This window comes from Pseudopodoces humilis, chromosome 19, assembly GCF_049639895.1.
Source record: "Pseudopodoces humilis isolate 2021_Gansu_Grassland_sample_001 chromosome 19, ASM4963989v1, whole genome shotgun sequence".
Classification (NCBI taxonomy): domain Eukaryota; kingdom Metazoa; phylum Chordata; class Aves; order Passeriformes; family Paridae; genus Pseudopodoces; species Pseudopodoces humilis.
Window position 1 is genome coordinate 8,488,782 of NC_142218.1, and position 18,086 is coordinate 8,506,867.

General features: G+C 48.9%; 1 protein-coding gene across 3 annotated transcripts; it reads left to right on the top strand.

Moving 5' to 3' along the window:
• The first annotated feature begins 1,807 nt into the window (after positions 1–1,807).
• Positions 1,808–17,069, top strand: TCEA2 (transcription elongation factor A2). 3 transcript variants are annotated; one of them, XM_005524781.3, is made up of 10 exons: positions 1,808–1,995; positions 4,374–4,436; positions 5,055–5,160; positions 6,245–6,335; positions 11,351–11,484; positions 12,927–12,983; positions 13,683–13,837; positions 14,164–14,310; positions 16,128–16,199; positions 16,771–17,069. In XM_005524781.3, exons 1-10 carry the CDS (start codon positions 1,927–1,929, stop codon positions 16,777–16,779), a joined length of 903 nt encoding a protein of 300 aa, XP_005524838.2. In that variant the 5' UTR covers positions 1,808–1,926; the 3' UTR covers positions 16,780–17,069. The 3 variants fall into 3 exon arrangements, with proteins under 3 accessions (XP_005524838.2, XP_014109654.2, XP_014109655.2); XM_014254179.2 differs by lacking the exon at positions 16,771–17,069 and having other exon boundaries at positions 16,128–16,244; XM_014254180.2 differs by lacking the exons at positions 1,808–1,995; positions 16,771–17,069 and adding an exon at positions 3,250–3,440 and having other exon boundaries at positions 16,128–16,244.
• The last annotated feature ends 1,017 nt before the right edge of the window (positions 17,070–18,086 follow it).

The window sequence follows — 18,086 nt, forward strand, 5'->3', positions numbered from 1 at the left end:
ACAAACCACACTCACAGTGGCAGCAGTGCTGCTCGAGCGTGTCTCTGACGCCAAGGACCGGCATGACCCGACCCCACACACGGGACAGGCAGCTGCTCATTTCCAACCTTCTACAGAAGGTCCCCTTGTTGGGACTTGTTTCCTCCTCCTTAACAGAGGTGCGCCTCTCCAAAATGGCACCCCCTGACTCCACAGCCAGACCCTGCCAAGGACTGGAGGATTTGCAGGTGCTGCACAGGCTCCAGACTGTGGGGTGGTGGGAACTAATGTTCACAAACAGTTTCAAGGTATCATGCCAGGGAGAGGGTCCGGGGCTCACATTTGGTCTGGGGCCACCTTCACTGATTTAGGGATGAACTGACATCCAGGGAGCAGTTCTTGATCAAGGGGATCCCAGAGCTCTGTGGTATTGCTATAAATCTCCATGGTATTGCTATAAAGAATAGTAAGCTGGCAGCTTACTAGTGGGCAGATTTGGGGGTCAGCCACCCATCAAAGCTTTAGCACTGATCTGATCAATCCTTCTCTCTCTGGAGGTATCCAAAACCCGTCTGGACAAGTTTCAGTGTCACCTGCTTTAGGTGACCCTGACTTCGAAGGGCGGTTGGATGATCTCCAAGCTGTTGAACCCTACCAATTCTATGATTATGCCCTCAGTGACTCAGCTGCCCCAGGACAGACTGCAGATGGAGATGAGTGCTGGGAATTCTGGTTCCCAAGACCTGACTGCGCATCCCGAGGCCACACGTAGCATATCCCTGTGTTTCCGCATGAACTGCAGCTCCATCGGGGCAGGACACGGCCGCTCTTCACCAGCACAATCAGGACCCCCTCTGAAACGTCGGCGCTTGGCGAGGGCTGTGCAGGCTGCTGTGAATGTAAGTTCTTCCTCTGCCAGCAGCCAGCTGGAGGGAGCGACAGCGCTCAGCAGCAGCTCCCGGGGGATGCGCTGCCCTCGCACAGTGTGCGAGTGCCATCTACAGGGGGTCCAGCCTGGCCCCCCAAAACACCCGTCCTCTCACCACGGGTAACTTCTGTCCAGCCCCCGGGGCCGTATGAGGGGCACAGCCTCGGTTTATCCAGGGAGCGGGGTCAGCGCTGCTCCGCACAGCCCTGGACAGCACTCACACTCACAGAATGCTGCAAGAGGCCTGCAAAGCTCATCTTGTTCCAACCCCCTGCCACAGGCAGGGACACTTTCCACTATCCCAGGGTGTTCCAAGCCTCGTCCAACCTGGCCATGAACACTTCCAGGGATCCAGGGGCAGCCACAGCTTCTCTCGGCACCCTGCGCCAGTGCTGTCACCACCCTCACAGGGAAGAATTTCTTTCCAATACCTCATCTAACCCTGCCTTCAGTCAGCATGAAGCCGTTTCCCCTTGCTCTGTCACTCCAGGTCCTTGTCCAAAGCCTCCCTCCATCTCTCTTCGCGCCCCTTTAGGCACGGGAAGGGGCTTTAAAGGTCTCCCTGTACCTTCTCTTCTCCAGGCTGAACCCCGTAGCTCTCAGCCTGTCTTTACTACAGAGGTGCTCATTATCTCCGTGGCCTCCTCCGGACCCGCTGCAGCATTTTGGGACACGGCTGTTCCTGCCCCCGCGGTCGGGGACCGGGGGTCCCTCAGCCCCGGCTCCTCTCCGAGCCCCCTGCGCGGGCCGAACCGCAGCCCCCGCAGCGCTCCCGGCGGCCGGGCGGCACCGAGCGGCACGGGCGCGGGCCACGCTGGGAGTTGAAGTCCCGACCACGGGCTGCTCTCCGGTAGGCGGCGGGTGGAGCCGACGTTCCGACGACTACAACTCCCGTCGTGTCCCGCGTGCGCCCGCCCTGACTGCGGCACCGGGGGCTGAGGTGGGCACCGGGCACCGACCGCAGCTCCCCCCGCCCGGACCCCCGTCCGGCCCCGGCACCGATCCCGGGGAGCGGCGCGATGGGCGGGGAGGACGAGATCGTGCGCATTGCCAGGCGCCTGGACAAGATGGTGGCCAAGAAGAACGCGGTGAGTGGCGACGGCAGGGCCCCCGGAGCCCGGTTGGGGTGGGGGCCGCCCCCTGCCCCGGCCTCTTGTCTGGCGGACGAGCCCCCCTCCTCTTTCCGCAGGATCCCCTCCTCGCTGCAGCGCTGGTGGATCCCCACCTCTCCCTCGGTGCTCGTTGTGAGGGGCCTCCCCCTCCCCAGACCCCATTTTGGGGGCCTCTCTTTCAGCGCCGCCCCGGTCATTACATCGTGCTGGATGGAGCAGAGGCTCCCCCCATTAAAATGGGGTTCCCACGCCCAGGCCTCTTCCTTCTCTCCCTTCCCCATCCTTGGCAGAGGTGCGGGATCCACCCACCGCCAGTCAGTGGGCGGGCAGCCCTAGGTGCCCCCGTGGGTGCTGTGGGAGCCTCCAGTCCCCATACTGAGCCCCCCCACGCCAGGCCTCAGGCGTCCCCAGCCCACATCTCAGCACTCCGGGGCTCACCCTGTGCTGCCTGCCTAGAGAGCATCCTCAGCTCCTCTCCTCTGTCCCGTTGGGAGCCTTTTGGATGGGGAGTCCCCACCAGCACCGCCCTGGGGCTTCAGTTTGTCCTCGGGGAAAACCCCGGTGCTGATGGATTTGCTTCCTGCATTCTCCATCCCACACCGGCACTACTGCTCAATCCTGTGGCCTCTGGAGTGTGGAGGGCTGGCCAAGTCTCGCAGGGTGTGCTGTGACCCGTGTGACAGCCTGGGGGGACAGGAGCCGGTATTTTCCAGCTTAATGGGATATATCAGTGCTTGTAGGAACACACTGCTAAGGCAGAAAGCTGACCAGGGTTTGTGACGGAGGTAGGCTGTACATCTGTGTTTGGGGTGGGGGAGAGGGATTTGGGGCTGGGAAGGGTGTGGGGAGTGGGAGATGATGGGCGAGGAGGGGAGGGATTAGAGGAGTGTGATAGTCGTGTGGTGGGATGCTGGGTGCTATTATCACATGAACTTTTGGATGTTGGACTGGCCCTGCCAGCCGTGGGTAGGGCAAGCACTGTCACTTGTGGCGCTGTTGGAACAACCCAGGGAGGTGTGTTTGGGCTAAAGCCCAGCCCATGATGTCTGTTCTTGCTGGTGGCAGGGTTTCAGCATCAGTGTTGAAATAGGAAAGGAGCAACTTCGCAGAATTTGCTTCCAGCTTCATTGGGAAAGAGGCAGCTTCTTACAGGAGGGGGTGCAACATTTCCTCTTGGCTGGTGTTTTGAGATAGTGCTGAACTGCAGCATGATGTGTGTTGGCTAATCTTAGAACTCTTCCTGCAGGACAGTTTCCTGGAGTACCTGTTTGTTGTTCTAGTTTTTTTCATGGATCCTCATTTGCTGCCATTGTGCCGAGTGGCTCCATTTGGAGTCAGGAGCCACCGGGTCACTTTGGGTGTCCAGGGCTGGAGGAACGGGAAGGTGTGAAACTGCCTGAGGGGGATGTCAGTCGTTCTGGGTACGGTAAATGTGTGTGGTTTATGCTGGTGTGAGTTGCTTGTGTGCACGCTGAAAGCTTTGACTCTGCTTCGATTTTGGCATCTGTTCTGTAGGGTGGATTGCAGCTGGATTGCTTCCTGGGATGTGTTGGAAGCAGCCCTTCTGCATAGGGAGGACGGGATGTGAGGACAGGGCTGGCAGTGCAGGCGGCTTCGCTTCCCTACAATGGTGGCTGTGCAGGCCTTGTGCTGCAACTGGGCTTGGAGTGGTCGGTGTTGTAAATGAGCTGCTAAATGTGAACACTGGAAGCCTTGTTTGAGGGAAGGGGGTTGGGAGGAAAGAGCCAGCTGAACGGAGACAGGCCTATGCCAGGCTGGGATGTGCTAGAGGGAGACAAATGATTTCCAGTTCTCTGAGGGACTGCCAGTTTTAGGTATCTACAGATTCCTAGTCAGATTTTTCCTGGTCCTGGGTTGTGGGATGTAGAGATGATGTAAGGAGACTTCACAGAACAAGTTTCAAATGACCAACTCTTCAGCATCACAGCTTGTTGGCTTTGCTCCTGGTCTCAGCTTTTGTCCTGAGCAGAGTGGAGTATTAATAAGAAAACTAGGAAACAGTTACACAGAGTCACTGACAGTTGTAATTCAGAGTGTGTTTTTCAGGTGTTATTATGTTCAGCGTGCCAGGTAAGGATAATAAACTAATGCTGCACTTACACCATACACAAGCAAGGACCTCTAGCACTCCAGTGATCTTCTGTTTTGCCCATTCCAATAATTCAGGTTGCAGGATCTACTGTCTGGAACAGCAACCCCAGCAGTGAGCTTACTGATGTTTCAGGGAATGCCTGTTGGTGTTTTGCCCTTTGAATTTAACTTTCTGTGTCTATTCACAAGATATTGAATTTCTTTAATAAAAGCTGAGGTACTCTTTCTCTTTTCCTCTCCAGGAAGGTGCAATGGATTTACTGAAAGAACTGAAAAGTATGCCTATGACTTTGGATTTACTGCAGGTGAGTTGCACAGTTATGGAAAAAAAAGCTGAAGTTTGCATCTGGATGAGTTAAAAATGTTGTCTAAATAAACTTAATATATTTCCTCACACTTCTCACCTCATGCAAAGAATCAAAATAAACATTAAATTCAATAAAATAGTGCAGAAGTTGGGTTTTGGACTGTCAGTTAAAGAACTCTGGGTCACCGTGTGTGTAACTGGTCAGATCTTGTTTGTAGGCTGCAAAAAGAGGAAAGACTGGGTTAAAGTAGCAAACACAGAGGGCAGTCTTGGAAGAAGTTCTTTGTAATGTTGATATTTAGGACACTGGGGAGGAGTGAGTGGAATTACAATTTGGATGCTGTGATGCATATTGGAGTTTTTCACTCTAAGCTTGAATGTCACAAGTGTGTAGGGAAGGGATTTGTGAGAGATTGGATGTGTCTCCTATTCAGTTGTGCAAGCTGGAGAGTGTCACCTCGCTCTTCCAAAGTTGTAAGGGTCAGAATCATTCTGCAAGCCTTTGGATACTCCTATCTTGGTCATGGCTTTGACTTTGTTGTGGTTATTTGAGATTTCAGTTAGTAACTAATAATGAAACTGTTCTGAAGTGATTCACTGGGGTGTTCCCTTGCAGTCCACCCGCATTGGGATGTCGGTGAACGCACTGAGGAAGCAGAGCACAGATGAAGAGGTGATATCACTTGCCAAATCCCTCATCAAATCTTGGAAGAAACTTCTAGGTAAGGAAATCAGCATGTTCCTGTCAGATTCAGCTTGTGAACAAGCTGCCTTCAGTGGGAGGCTGAGTTTTTCGGGAGAGCTCTCTTGATCTGAATAAACATTCTAGCAAATCAGCCTTTTCAATTCCACCCTCTCTGTCTTTCGAGTTTTGTGTCCTATCATGCATCCCCCTAGATTTAGCTCCTGTTTAGCCAGCTCATCATTGGAAAAGCATTGAAAGCTTCAGGACTTGTAACTAATACCTCATCACATAATAATTAGCACTGTTATTTGTAGAAGCAAGATCTGTGCTCTGAACCCTCTGCTCCCACTTGTGCTCTGTGTGGCATTAACACTATGTGTGCTGTCAGCCTTGTGCAACAGTTTAGGAAGGGAAGTGCTGGAATGGATTTTGGGTGGTGAGCTGGAGAAGGATCTTAGCTCACCATCTCATAGATAAACTCACATGGACCATTTCCAGCTGGGGAGACTTCCCCAGTTATGGGCTCCCATTTCTTGCTAGGTTGGATTAGTGTTAAAAGGGTTCTTCTCCTGTCCTGCCTGGATTGTTACCTCCTCATTAGATTGGGTGTGTATTTGCTAGTCTCATTTCTGGGTCAAACTTGTTCTACAGTGTCATGAAAGACCTCTCCAGGGTTGTGCTGTTGGCTTTCAGCAGCACTTGGGAATCAGAAGAGGCTGTACTCCCACAAGGACCAGCCTGTACTGGCCCTTCAGCTGGTGTTGGCTGGAAATTCTGCTTTAGTTGTGCTTGAGAGAACTTGATCTAATCCCTGCTCAGCAGCCTCTGAAAGAAACTTTTGTGAAGAGGCATGTCTTGTGAGGAAGCTTATCTCCCAGGCAGGGAAACTGATTGCTCTCTAGTCTGGTGAGGAAAGCTTTTGTTTGAATTAGTTTCTACTTGGAGGCAAGGAAAAGGTCTGTTGGAAAGCAGGAAGGCCATAAAGGCATTTTCTCCTGATTCTTTTTGGGAGAATAGTAACTTGCTTTAGGCCAACAGTGGGTAATGTGAAAACATTGAGGAGTATAGGCAGGGCTGTAGCACAAAGACCAGTTCTGAACTGATTTCTCTTTTGAATATAGATGCTTCTGAGGAAAAAAATGAGGAGAAAAAGAAAAGCCTGTCTTTGCCAACATCTTCCTCCAGGGAGACTGGTAACTCAAAAGACCAAAGGTAATACTTCCCTTTTACCAAAGATGACACTGTTGGAGAATTGAAATTTTATTAAGGCACTTTAATTTTTATTTTCAAGTGTCTGAGTCAGGAATTTTGTATAGAATTTACCAAATTTCTGGTGAGAGAAAGTGTTTCTTCTTCAAGGTTCATCTGTGTAGTGTTATTAACTGTAATGCAGAAATGCACATCTTAAAATACAGTGGCTTTAGTGAGTTTTAAAATTTTATTAGTATTTTATTTAATTTTTTTACTCTTCATTATGTGTTGTTTTTTCTAATAGTAGAACATTCCCCTATTCTTTTTCATATTGCATTTTTATGCATTTTTGTTTATTTCTAACTTTGAATTCCTTAGAATGAAGATTATTTTTGGCCTTTGCAGTGTCAAGTGATGGATGGGATTGATTGATACATTACTAAAGTAAAACTTGCATTTCTTTGTCCTTGACAAATCCCAGCAGAAGTCCTCTTTTCCCTATGGCTGGTGTCTCCCAGCTGGCAGGTCAGCTGCATGCTTGCTCCTTGCCATGCCTTGAATGCTGCATCCTGTTTTCCACTGCCTGTGGCTGCAGTTGTTGAGTGCAGGCAGTGATCAAAGAGGAGGGGAAAAATGTGATTTAAAGCTTTGTTCTAGAAATTTCTCCCAGCCTCAGATCCCAGGAGGGTGTGTACTTCCTAGATTTGGCTCTTAAGTGATTTAGCCAATTTTCCAAGTTTGACAGAAGATTTAGAATATTCAGGCTGTAGTCCTGCTAGCTTGCAGGATTTTCCATGTTTGCAGCCTTTGTTGGTCGCTTTCTTGTCACTGTTTTGTTTTTGCTCAGCTCTCTCAAGGCTTGACATTTCAGGGTGAGCCTTTGCAGCTCGATACAGAGCTGCTGGTGGAGAGAAAGCTGATGCTGAGCTCCATGACTTTAAATTATTGGTATCTTGGGTTATCTTGCTTCCATAAAATGGGAAAAAGGATTTGCGAAGTATTGCAATGAAGGAGGGACTTGGGAGACTTCACAGCCAGGATGGAGTTCAGTGATGCCATGCAGAATGGAAGCCAGGGCTGTCCAGATCTGTGTGGGATTTCACTTGGAGCAGGATCTTGGCTGTAGGCACAGAGGCAAAACACCTCCTTGCTGCCTCCTTGCTTTGTCACTTATCATGGGGTATGTGGAGTGGAGCTGTCTGGCCTGTGCTGCCAATGTTCCCTTGTGCCCTAATGTGCTGCAGATACTGCAGTTTGATGGGGTTTTTTAATCCTTGATGCTTTTTACATGTATTCAGCCTCCATCTTGTGACTAGCAAAGCATCTCCTTGGCTATGAAGGATGAACAGAAGCCAATGGATTAGTGTAGGCTAGACCAGGAGCAGGGGCCAGCTCCTGGTGTCAGTCTGTTGAACCAGGCTCTCTTCCAGAGACAGAAATGTTTTTTTCTCCAGTCCTGCAAAATAAACTACTAATCTGCCTTAGAAAATAATACTTAATTGGCAGAGGAGAGTCTCTGTTCTTTGAAGCAGAGACTGCAGTGGAGTCAGACTGGTTGCTCAGTGTGTGATAGCTGGTTCAGATGAGGCTGCTGTCAGGACACCAAAGAGATCAGTTTGTATTCAGATATTTCAGCCTCTTAGTCTGTGAGATTTTGGCTATGCCTTCCATTTTGGTCAGGGAAAAATATTTGACTAACTTTTAGCCTGAAACTCATCTTGCTTTCTGGAGCACAGATGTAGAAATCTCTGTGTAGTGAGTGGAGCTATCACTGCAAGACCCGAAGGCTCTGAGCCAGCCAGCATGTAGCTGGCACCTGTGAATTTAGATGCTGCATTACTCTAATCCAAAGCATATTCTGTTGTGCTGTAGAGTTTCAGATCCATACTGTAGTACATTTTAATGGGCTGTGTCTAATGTTTCTGTCTCTGGCAGCATGAGGTTTTTCTTTTCCAGGATTCTCTAAACTGCCTTTATTAGGAGGTTTTGGATCTGTGGCCTGAATTTAGCTCTTCTGTGGGATTTTCTTCCAGTGCAGTCCTGTGTTCTGCTTGCAGTCCCTGGCTGCTGCTTTGCCACCGTTTTGTTCCAGCATAGCTTTGTTTTATGTATAAACTTTTGCTGCCTGGATAGATTTACAAGCTCTTTCTCCTGCTTAACAGGAACAGTGTAAACCACAAGGATTTCCTGAAATAAGTCTTCTAGGTGTATTTGAGCTCTATTTCCCAACTTTTCTATTTATAAACTAACCTCTAAACCTTAATAAATAATTTTCTGTCTTTGGAATGGCTGAGAAGTCTGTTTCATGTAATCCTTGAGGGATCATCTCTCATCTCAGTGCAGGGATAGTGTGTGTATGTGCAAGCAAATGTGTCTTTCCTCATCAGCTAACAGCAGTGGGACTACCATGCATCTTGTTGAACTTTTTTCCACCCCCAAGGAATAAACATCTAAATATTCAAGTCAATAGCATTTGCAGATAGAACCTTTCTGAAAATCAGGTATTACTTCTGCAAGTACAGGTTTGAAATTCTGTGTTGGAGGGCTCATTGTAGCGAAGGTCTGTTCTGAGTTCCCATTGAGCTACAAGGTTTTGCCCTGGGAAACCTTTGTTGCTTGCAAAATGATACAAAATTTAAATCTGTAAGAACTCTCAGGGAAACTTCTCCTGCAGCCCCTCCTCAGCACAGCGCAACCTCTGCCCAAGCTGTCCCTGACAGGCTTTTTTCAAGCTCTTTGACAACCCTAGAAAATCTTAGGGCAAGGCATTTCCATAGCTGCCCTTGGCAGTATTTCCAATTCATAAGTCACCTTTACAGTTTAAAACTTACTCTCTATCAAAACCTTTCACACTAAACCCATTTCAACACCATTCTGTGGATTTTTTCCTACCATCTCCCTTTGTAAGGAATTTCAGGACTTCTCTCCTTTAAGTTTCCCTTGCCACAAACCACCCATATTCCTTCGGTCCTTCCTTTTACTGTAAGTATGTTTTGCCTTTGTCCTTTGGGAAGTCTAATTTTTCCAAACTATTTTATGTAATGTGAGAAGCTGTGATTTTTTTGATGGTTATTCCTGAATTATGGGTTATTCCTTAGTGTATGCTCTGGTATATACACCCCCATGAGTGCTGCCTGTGATTTGTGTGTAGCTTCTTAAGCACAAAAGTACCTGATGGCAGTTTCTACATTCCAGATGGGAGAAAATCATTGTCTAATGGATTATTTACAGGCTAAGTTGTTTCTTCTTTTTGTAACATGTGCAGTGTAAATCCTATTGAATGTTTTGAGCTGTTTGGACACAAATCTGTTCTTTAATAAGCTCCTGCAGTGCCAACCAGTAAAACCATCTGGTAAAAAGGGGTTTTATTCAGCTACTGGTCAAAGAGAAACACAGTGAGCTTACACTACAATCTCCCTCACAGAGTGCATCATCTCCTTCATATGAGCAAGAAATCAAAGTTCTGCTTTGGTTTGACCTGAACGATTTGCTGAAGGTCCACTGGTGGATGCTTCTGAAAAGGGCTTGGCGAGGTTCTGAACTGCGGAAATCCAGTAGCCCCAGTGGTGATCTGTGGGATTTGAGCCAGACTGGATATGACCTTAGTCACAGGAGCTCCCAGGATAAGTCCCTAAAGTCGTCTGGCTCAGTTTGTGTGGCAGCAGATTCGGAAGGTTTCCAGCTTAGTGCTGTTTTTTTGTGGGCTGACTAATCCCTTCCAGGACAGTGTAGTGGAAGTGCTTGTTCATAACAAATTTATTTTTGATGGCAAAGAACTGGCAGTAGTGACCCAGCTTAACAAAAATTGTCAAGCCACTTGGATCTTCAAGAGGATATTGCCAGCATGGCATGGGTGAAATATTGAGGTTTCTTTTTTCCCTTTCTGTCTCTTTGTGCAATAATGGTACCAGGCATTGGCCATAAATACAGGGAATTTTACAGCCAAATCACCAAAGCCAGAGCAATCTCTGCTGAAAAAAAAATTGCTGTTCTGCTGCCTAGATTTAGGGGGGTAAACAAAGCTCTAGAAAATCATCTGTGAATCATACTAACCCAGATCTTTTACCAGCAGTATTTGCAGGGCTGACTAACACCATGTGCAGATGTTAGGCTTTCTGGGTGCACAACCAGCTGAGCTGCTCATTGAGGTTCCATCTCTGCATGCAGACCCCGCAGGAGTGACTCAGCCTGCCCACATCATGTGCTGATTGTGCAGGCAGGTCTCCATCCAGCTCCCCTGGCAGGTGACCCGACTGAGTCAGCCACAGCAGGCAGGTGTTGGCATTCCCTTGCCTGTGCCCATGAGTGCTCACAGGTGGAAATGCAGTTATTTTTGAGAGTGAAGCAGTATTTCTGTCCTGTGCTAGCCTGGCACCTGTATGAGCTTGCGTGGCTGTGTAGGGGTGCTCTTCTGTGAGATGAGTAATCAGTGTCTTGCTCAGATTACAGGAAAGAGGAAGAACCTTTTTTGTTCTTTGCTGGTGGTGTTTTTTAAATATCAAAGCTGAAGGAACCATTTTCTTTCTTTTTCTTTATTTTCCTTAGCACAGCTCCTTTTTCTGGAGCTTTCTGCTTGCTTTCTGCTGAGAGCAGTTATGGGCCTGGTGTCCTGCAAAGTTAAAGAGGAAAGAAGTACCATGAATCTGCACTGCACTGCCAAACTGAAAGAGTGCTGATGGTCTCAGATGTCCTGAGTGTATTTGGGTTACTGGTGGTGTCCAACAGTAATGTTTTCACTTGATGGCCAGTGGTGCAGCAGCTGATACGTGTTGAAAGACACAAGATGGTTGGCAGGGTTGTTCATGGATTAAACCTCTGCTGGCAGCCAGTAGTGTCCACAGGAGAGCTCGTGTCTGGGCTGAGGGCATTGGCTGCTGTGTTGTGCTCTGTGCTGATTTGGGACAGTGACTTTGCACTGTGTTCTGACTGGTTCTGTATTATGATTAACAGGATGCTTGGCCACATACCTGCTGCTCCCTTCTCTGCTCTCAGTGGCCCAAACTGAGACATTCTGACAGGTGAAGTTTTTCTTTTAGCTGCAACAAAAGGCAGGAGCCTCCAAAGACTCCGACCACCCCTAAAATCACCACCTTCCCTCCGGCCCCCATCACCTGCGACGCTGTGCGCAACAAATGCAGGGAGATGCTGACAGCAGCTCTTCAGGCTGATGGTAAGTGCTGGTGGAAGCTCTGCATTGCCTCAAGTGCTTCACAGCTTCTGGACCATTCTGGCAGAGACTGTCAGTGCCAGCTCAGCTTAGACACACTGTTCTGGAGCAGCCTTGTCAAAGGGTTACTGCCAGCAACTCAGTCTAGCCGCTGGTTACCCCTTTGATGAACTGGCTGCTGTTGAAGCATTTTCAGACACTTACACAGGGACCTGGCTTGAGCTGGAGGCATGACAATGTGTCAAGCAATGCCTGTTAGGAGCATGGGGTTTGTCACACAGGGTTAGTTGGGGTCTTCTGCTCTGCAGCACGGGGTGGTCTGTGCAGAAGTTTAATCTTTCAGGTGTGCAGGGATTTGCTTCACTTTCTAGATCTTTTCTGATTGCTGTAAAGTGAAGCTGTCTTCCTTGTCACGCTTGGGGCACAAAGTGAAGCTGTAACTCAATGTATGTACTTTGTAGGAATGGTGCTTATGCCAGTCAGCATCTGCTGTCAGACTCTGCTGTCTTTGCAGACAGAAGCTCCTTAAATATTGTGGTCCTCTGGATCTGGGATGGAACAGATCCTTTTGCATTCAGACTGTGCCATCTCAAGCGAGAGGCAACTGCAGGTGCTCAGCATGTCTGGAAGTTTGAGCATCTGGTTGTGTCCACATTGCATATCCCTTTAAAAAACTGGGGTCTATGCACTGCAAAGTCTTACTTATTTGGAGCCAAAGAATGTAGATGACAGATGGAGAAGTTCATGAGGTCTTTATTTCTAGCCTTCCTGTGCATGTGTTTATATGCTGCATTAAATGCTTTGCACAGTTCTTAGGAAAACCCTTTCCATATGACATCTTGGAAAGAGTTCCCTTGAGCCCTTCCCCAAGCTCAGCTGTTCCTTAACTTCCCTGCTTTATGGTGTTGGTTATCATACTGGCTGTCCAAATCCACAGCAGTTATGCACTCTGTATGATGCTGTTTAACTGGTGTGTGGGAGAAGAGGGGAGGAGCAGACAGTCCTAAGGTGAGATGAGAAAGGAAGGCTTGATCCTGATGCTGCACACCTCCAGGCCCTCCCAGATGGTTGGTCTGAGTAGAGTTACTTCTCATTGAGGTGATTATCCGAGGAAACTCAATTCCTGCCTATATGTTTGATTGCAATTATATGAAAAATATATTGGAAAACTAATTTCTTGGGCCAAGGCTGTTGTTAGCTTTGTCTCATGCAGTCCGTATCCTAGAGAGGCATAGGACACAGACTGGCTAGATTAGTCTATTTTCATCACTGCCCTTTTCCAAAGGGTCAGAGAGTAGCAAGAGCAAAGACCAAGATGCCATTTGATGGGAAGAGCATGTGAATCAAACCAGCAAACTGTTCAGATCTGTAGCTCAGAAATACTGAGCCTGGGGAGCCCTGGCTTGGTTGGAAGCTACTGAACTCCTGTTTGTGCTGTCTTACAGACGACTACATCGCCATCGGTGCCGACTGCGAGCACATAGCAGCCCAGATTGAAGAGTATATCCTTGCTGTACCGTGCTTCCTCGAGGGCCTGCATGCCTCCAGCAGTGAAATCCCTGTGCTCAAAGGAAAAACGAGACTGTCTGTGCATAAATGTTCTGCTGCAGCTTGTCAGCATTCTGGGTCTGGATCCAGCTCTGCTTGGCTGAGTCCTGGGTCACTGTGGAGTTGAGAGCTCAGAGACTGTAATCCCTAGTTTATCCTTCCCATCAGAGTGCTGTTTCCTGCTTTTGATTCTGCTTCCAAATACATGCAACTTCCCTGTGCTCCCTGTTGAGGAGAGTGTGCTGATCTAGACAAAAGCAATGGAAAGGATAGAGCAATGAGGATCAAATTTCATGCTGATGTGAGATAAGTCTTACGTGAGGTTTTTGCTTGGTTTGGGAACTGTGGGGTTGGAGGTGCAGCTGGGCTCTCTCAGCAGAGGGGTTTGTGGCTGCCTTGCTGAGAGAAAGGGGAGGTTCTAGTACCTGAGCATAGCTGAATATTTCCAGCACAGTGAAAAAGGCCAAGCTGGAAGCCCCTGGACTTTGGGATTGTATAGACCTGCTGTCAAATCCAGCACTGACCTCCCAGAGCAGGTGCTGCTGTTGGGTCCCAGCACCCTCTGGCAGTGGGTGACAGTCCCTGTTCTTCATGGTTGGCTGGGAAGTGCTTGATGGCTCTGGGTTGGTTGCAGGCTCCTTGACTGCCCTTACGCATCTACCAGGATGTCAAGAACACCGACATGAAATACAAAAACCGCGTGAGGAGCCGCATCTCCAACCTGAAGGACTCCAAAAATCCAGAGCTGAAAAAGAATGTGCTGTGTGGGGCCATCACCCCCGAGCAAATCGCGGTGATGACCTCGGAGGTGAGGGAGCCTGAGGACCAGGGTTTGCTTCTCACAGGGTTTGCTTCTCACAGGGGATGTGTCCTGAGGCTTAGCTGGGCTGTTGCCAGCAGTTTTCTCAGTAGCTGCTGCCAGAGTGCGTGGAATGAGGTTGCAATGGGGTTTGCAGTGTGGAGAATGGTTTGTTGGGCCTTCACATCATCCCGGGGCCCTGGGTATGAACCAGAAACCAGAACTGGAACAGGCTTTCTGTCGTAATGCCCATCTGTCAGGCTGCCTTGTCCTGTTGTAGTGGGTGTGGTGGTAAAACTGAGCAGATGTGATTTTACTGCTTTTTTTTTTTAAAGGAAATGGCCAGTAATGAACTGAAAGAGATCAGGAAAGCCATGACAAAAGAAGCAATCCGGGAGCATCAGATGGCCAAGACAGGAGGGACACAGACTGACCTCTTCACCTGCGGGAAATGCAAGAAGAAGAACTGCACCTACACCCAGGTTGGTTTTTCTGCTCCTGTCTTGGCCTCTGCACAGGACGTGATCTGTCATGGTCATGAGCTTGCACTGCTCCATGACAGGCCCGGCAGCACAGTACAAGTTTTGCTACTGGTGGACAGAAAACACTTGAGACTGTCTAAAATGCACTTCTGCACATGTTTCTGTGAGCTTGTGTAACTTTTTGGCTAACTTGTACAAAAGCAGGAGTTGTGTAGCACTGAGGAGGCTTTCAAAAGTTCAGTAGTGGTCTACACTGAAAGCAGGTGCTGGGAATGCTGGGATTCAGACAAGAAAGGAGTGGGTAGTGCAGAGGAGAGGCTGCAGAAAGTGAGTCAGAGATTTTGATGGTAATAAAAATACAAATTAAGAATATAGATAACCTGCAGCTGGATAAGTCCCAACTTACTTAAAATCAAACAGCATGAAATGGGTGAAACAAAAGGAAGAAATGAAGCTGTGATGTGAGCAGACAGAGGATTTTTCTTCCCCATGGCCAGCTGCTGGAAGCCTTGTGCATTACCAGTGCTTTTTAGCTCCCATATTCGTGCCAGGCATCTGGAGATAAATGTGCCTTTGCTGTGAGTCAGTGGTTTAGAATGTGCAGATACCCAAAAATGCACCAGCAGCCACCAGATTGCTGCTGAGTGACTGCGCACAAGCTGCGTGTGCAAGTGCCTGGTGAGACTCCTGCATCTGCTTGGACTTGACAAACACATGGAAAGAGAAGGAGATCCAGGAATCTGACCAGGGAGTTTCCTTTGGCTCAGCAGCAGCCTTGCATCCCAAAGGCTGGCTGAGGCAAGAGGCCTTGCTCTGCCAGTGCTCCCAGTAAGCATTCCTGGGCTGTCCCAGCACATGGCACTGTCTCCACCTGTAGTGGACTGGAGTTTGACTGCCTGGAATCTGAGCAGGAGACAGCAGTGTCTAAACAGGTATTTGGAGGTTTTCTGTATCTTGGTTTGTTTTCTAGTGAAATCACTAGTGGGTGGTGAGATGTCTCAAGTAGATGAACTGGCATTTATGAGCATATTGGAAGCAGACAGTAAAGGGGGAGAATTACAGAATTTAGCTATCCAGCATTCTTGCAAAAATGATTAATTTGCATCATGAAAATACCATGACTCTTGCACATTGGGTAATTACACATGGAGATCACCATAATTGCCCCTCAGCACAGTTCTGCCTGACTGGTGTGGGGAGCACCAGTGTTTTCAGTCTAGATTTGCCTTGTGGTATTCAAATGCCACTAAAATCTGGTTTTAAGTAAAGTATGTGTTTCTGGCAAGAGCCAGTCAGAGGCAGCAATCACATCTGGGTTAAATATCAGAGTTCCTTAATGGCTCAAACACAAACCAGACTGGAACTGTGCAGAACCTGGTAACCCAGAGTGTGTTCCAGTGAGGCCAGGATGTAGGACTGCTCTGTAAATGGAAATGGCTTGAGTGCTTTTTTATGCTCTTGTGCTTGGGACTGAGGGGTTTGTCATGGCCACATCCCTTCCTGGGCACAGTGTGGGGAGGGATTTGCTGTGGGCATGTCTACTTCCAGAGTCACCTGCAAGAAATGGGCAGCATATTGAGTGAAGAGGGAAATGTGCTGTCCCAAAACTTGTCACTGAGGTAATGTCAGGCTGAAGGGGGTCATGATGTGTGTATGTGTGTACTGCGTGTACAACCACCAGACTTACTGTACTGGAAAGCTCCTTTTGCTGTCCCAAGCCTCTCATTGATTTTGTGAGCCCAGCATGAGTCCCTGGACGCTGGAGGGACAGGGCCATGTGTGATGCTCAGCTCTCACCTCCCTTCTGTCCCCTGCAGGTGCAGACTCGCAGCTCTGATGAGCCCATGACCACGTTTGTCGTGTGCAATGAGTGTGGGAATCGCTGGAAGGTAGTGCACCAGGGCTGTTACTGGCACTGAGGGGTGCTGGGGTGGCTGCACCCACCATGCTGCATGCACTTGGCTGCTGCTCAGAGGTGCTTGCCAAACCCTCACTGGCTCTAGAGAGTGATCTTCCCCCCTCCCTGCCCAGGACAGAAGCAAATACTCCTGGGTTCATCCACAAGAACCCTAACCCGCTGCAGACCAGTGGGGGTTAAGTCTCACTTCCATATTCCCACATTCCCTGCTCTCTCATATCCCTTTTTCCATAACCTGCTTTACAGTGCTTTCCATGCTGCCTCTGCCCTCTGAGGGATAGTGGTGATGATGTTCAGGATTTCAAAACTGCTCTTTCATGCTGTGCACAGAGCTCAGGGATGAGCAGAAATGATGCCACTATAAAGTGCCAAAGAGCCACAGTGAGAGATTCACATGGGAGCTCCCTTTGGCCCCTGCTTCTGAGAACCCCCAAGCCCTTACCAGCTTCTGAAACAAGCCCACACCTGGATCCTTACCTTCTTCTGCAGCTCCCCTTGGCAGTGAGGTTTCTAACTGAGGTTTCAACTCCCTTCTCTTGCAGTTCTGCTGACATGTGCCATGGCCCAAGAGCGGCAGCCAAACGCAGACCTGAGCGCAGCCTCCACACGCCGGCTCCCACGGCAGTTGTGTTTTGTGTCCCAGTGAGTTTGCATTGTCACACGCTGAGAGCAGCAGTGGGGAGGCCTGAGCCTCGCAGAGAGCCACAGCCCTGGGCTGACAGGCTGGCAGGAGAGCTCACTAAACACACCCAGTCATTTCTTTCTCATCTAAGCGAGTACAGTCACTTTCTCTTCAAAACTAATATTAAACATTTTTGTCAGTTTCTGACTTTTATTTCAACTGTGTGTGATGCATTTTGTTTTTCCAGCATGGGAAATTGACAGGCGGTCCATGTCCAGGTGGATGAGGACTGAATAATGCCTGGAGCAGCAGAAAGTGAGATGTGACTTGCAGGCACACCCTTGGTGTGTGAAGGCTGGTTTCTGTCACCTCATGGAATCTCAGCCACTGGGCCAAGGCCTCAGGCAGCTGGGTGGGCAGTACTGTTGACAGGACACAGCTTTTGGGGCAGAGATCAGATGTTGCTTTCCATTTTGGCAGCATTCACTGGATTTTGCACTGATTCCTTGGCATCTTGAGCCTTTACGTGCCAATAGCACTGGCTGCTGCAAAGATAAAGAATGTACTGCTCAGGTCGTAACAGACTGAAAGCAGGGTGACACCAGCCACAGAAAATCCCACCCCAAACTGTTCAAAAGGAGTCCCAGGCACTTTCCTGTTTGTGCTCTGCTTGTAGCTTGACAGCTGAAAAACAGCCTGGAGTTTCAGAGGGGCTTGCTGGAGAGGCTCAGGAGGAGGGAAAATGCTGCAAATACAGGAAATTTTCCAGAGGCTTGGATCTGGACAAGGTAAGGGCTAGAGGGATGGGTGGGAGCTGTTAGCACTTAGCTGTAGAAGTGGAAGTTTGAAGTGAGCTCAAGGGGTCAGATAAGGAAAGGATCCTGTAGCAAAGCCAGCCCCAGGTGCCACATCTGCAGGTGTGACCCTGTGAAGGAGATCTGCAGAACCATGTTCCTTCTGGGAGCTAACTAAAACCTGGTGGGGAAATTCCATGTGAGCTCACAACAGCTTTCAACCAGACTTAAAATCTCTTTTCTCTCCTTTTCATAGCCTTTAACCGGGGTCATGCAGCATTTGGGGGACCCCAACAAGGTCTGTGGGTCTGAGGCTGCCCAGGGGCAGTGCTGTGCCCTCCAGCTCTTGTGCTGACAGGCAGGGCAGGAGCATTTGCAGTCATCTCTCATGGCATCACTTCCCTCTTCCAGAGTGAAAAACAAGTATTTCCACTGGCTTCCC